A 2,480-nucleotide genomic window follows, 5' to 3' on the forward strand; every position below is an offset into this window, starting at 1 on the left:
GCCCGCGACACAAGGTGTGTTTTGGATTTTTGGCCCTCTGTTAAGTTTGACACTCTTGCCATAGATGGTGTACTACAAATAAATGGACTGTTTTCTAGGTGCAGAATGTTATTGTGCACTAGTAGTGGTGGAAGATTTGTTGTTTTGTTTTTTAGGTTCATGTAGGTTATAAAGTCACTTAAACGCAGCATTTAGTTTGTTTTTTTTCCCTGATGAACATCGGTGGAATTGGCTCTAAAATGAACAAAAGTTGCAGTTTTGAAATAAAAACTCCCAAATATTCTGTTTTAAAATGCATATATTTATTTTCAGTCAGATTTAAAAGATGTTTTCGTCCAGACTCCATGTAAATTTCTTTTTCATATGAGGTAGATTACCAAAACACGCAATGCATCTGCTCCTGGTCTGGCCCTTCTGGTCGAATTTTGGAAACTTTTATGGCCCACAAGTCGAAAAATTAGCCCACCGCAACCGTAGAGTCAGACTGACTCGGACCAATCTCTGTTCTCTGAAAATTTTTCCAAAATGGTGCCGTCCGAATCGTGAGAATTGACTTTACTTGGTTTGAAATGGAAGTAAGTCCTTTTTCTGTGGATGACATCACACTCGGTCCAATTCTCATAAACCACATGTGTCAAACTCAAGGCCCAGGGGCCAGATCTGGCCCGCAGGGTAATTGTATCCGGCCCTCTATAATAATTTTATATTTATATTATTAACAGCCCGATGATATCTTGGTAACATATTGAAGCAACACAACGATTATGTTGGCTGAGAGATCAGTTAGTTTAACTTCTAACATAAAAGGATAAAGCAACCAAGGCCAAAACAGATTAAAACAGCCAAACAACAAAACACATAGACCAAACCCACACCTAAACCCCAATCGGCTAAGGCAGGGGTCAGCAACCTTTAACAGTAAAAGAGCCATTTGGACTCGTTTTCTACCGATCAAAACCTAGAAGGAGCCAAATGGATTTACTTTAGCCTTTAAGAAATTTGGATAATTCATTACCATTTTTAAAAAATAAATATAATAAATATTAATTCTCCCGTTTTTGGGACGATCAAAAGCAAAAATGTGAAAAGAAACTAGCCCCTCTCAAGATGTGATTTTTTTTTCCATTGTTACCTTTTAGTAGGTAAAAATAAGTAAAAATAGTACGGTAGATGCTAAATTAGCCAAAAAGCTAGCTCCTTGCTTAACCCTTCTGCTCTCTTTGGGGTCCAGATGACTCCAACCACATATTGATGTGTGATTCCCTCCATGACAAATGTGGACAAAGATGAACAGGGTTTTATGTCTGCCATGGACATTCGTGAAACTCAAAAGTAAATGATAGAAAAAAGTTCAGGGCACTGTCTTGTGGGGTCCAGATGACCCCACTTTGAATGTAAACAAGCTAAGGAGACCGGAAGGGTTCATAACTAGCTAAACTCCAAAATAGCCTAAAATTCCTCAGTAAACTAACAACTGGCAGAACATCCGAGATCAAAATAAGAGTTATGTTTACATGTAAATCAAAAAGCTGCTCGGGATACAGTTAGTTCTGTCAGTCTCAGCTCTGGGAAGGACGACCTCTTTACCATTGATGTAGCCACGCCCACCCGCGTAGTAGGCGCCTTTCCCCTCTCTTCTTGCTGCTTGGACCAAAGCCTCGGCGATGCTCTGCTTTCCCGCTCCGCCGTACACAGTCCTCGGTGAAGCGGAGATGGCGCTCCTGTAGGATGGGATTCTTTTTCGCGGCTTTCCACACGGCGTCTCGGTAGGTTCTGGACGAAAACTGGAGAATGATTCCTCTCTGTTTGTTCTCGTTTTCTATCAGTCTTCCCAAACGATGCCCTCAATTTTTAGCGAGTTGTCATTAATCAGTTTCTCCGTGGCATCAAAGCCGGTGTTAATCAGGTTTGAAAGAACATCAACGATGTCATTATCACAACCGCTTCTGTGTCACCGCTAACAGTACTGCTGCTGCTGCTAGCCATGCCTTTGCTCTCCTTAGCGATGGCATTGAACAGTTGAATTTCTTTCCTTTTGGTCTACAACAGTAAGAATTTCAAAAGTAGCGTTTAATTAGACCGTTTCCACAACATTTAAAAAGTTTTGGCGCAACAGGTTGAAAACTAAAGTCCGCTCAAGCCGTCATCTTGGTCAGCCAAACGAGGCTTAGCTTCGCGTTGCTAGCCTAGGCGTTACACGTCACGCTTCCCAGCATGCACTGCGGCTCAAACTGTGTTTTTGAAAAGGAAAAAACATTTAAAGTTACATTTATTTTTCTTCATATTTTATTTACAGATAACAACCATATAGCGTACAATTCGAATTTGCCAAAAAAAAAAACATCGGAGTTAAAACCATGACTTTGGTAAGTGTGATGATGGTGGGGTATAAATAGCAGTCAGCGACAATCTCACTGTTGGAACAAGCCTGGCTGTACATTGCTTGCGTCACACTCATACACTGACACTCATACACTGAC

At 40.8% G+C, this 2,480-nt stretch overlaps 1 protein-coding gene across 1 annotated transcript in view; it reads left to right on the top strand.

The window, feature by feature from the left end:
* The first annotated feature begins 1,439 nt into the window (after nt 1-1,439).
* The window catches only part of LOC112144814 (RNA-binding protein Musashi homolog 1), a 33,114-nt gene continuing 32,073 nt past the window's right edge, over nt 1,440-2,480 (top strand). Inside the window, exon 1 of the mRNA XM_024269618.2 lies at nt 1,440-1,766. Coding sequence (XP_024125386.1) covers nt 1,729-1,766 — 38 coding nt within the window. The 5' untranslated portion in view covers nt 1,440-1,728. The remainder of the gene's footprint in view (nt 1,767-2,480) is intronic.

This window comes from Oryzias melastigma, linkage group LG5, assembly GCF_002922805.2.
Source record: "Oryzias melastigma strain HK-1 linkage group LG5, ASM292280v2, whole genome shotgun sequence".
Taxonomy (NCBI): Eukaryota; Metazoa; Chordata; class Actinopteri; order Beloniformes; family Adrianichthyidae; genus Oryzias; species Oryzias melastigma.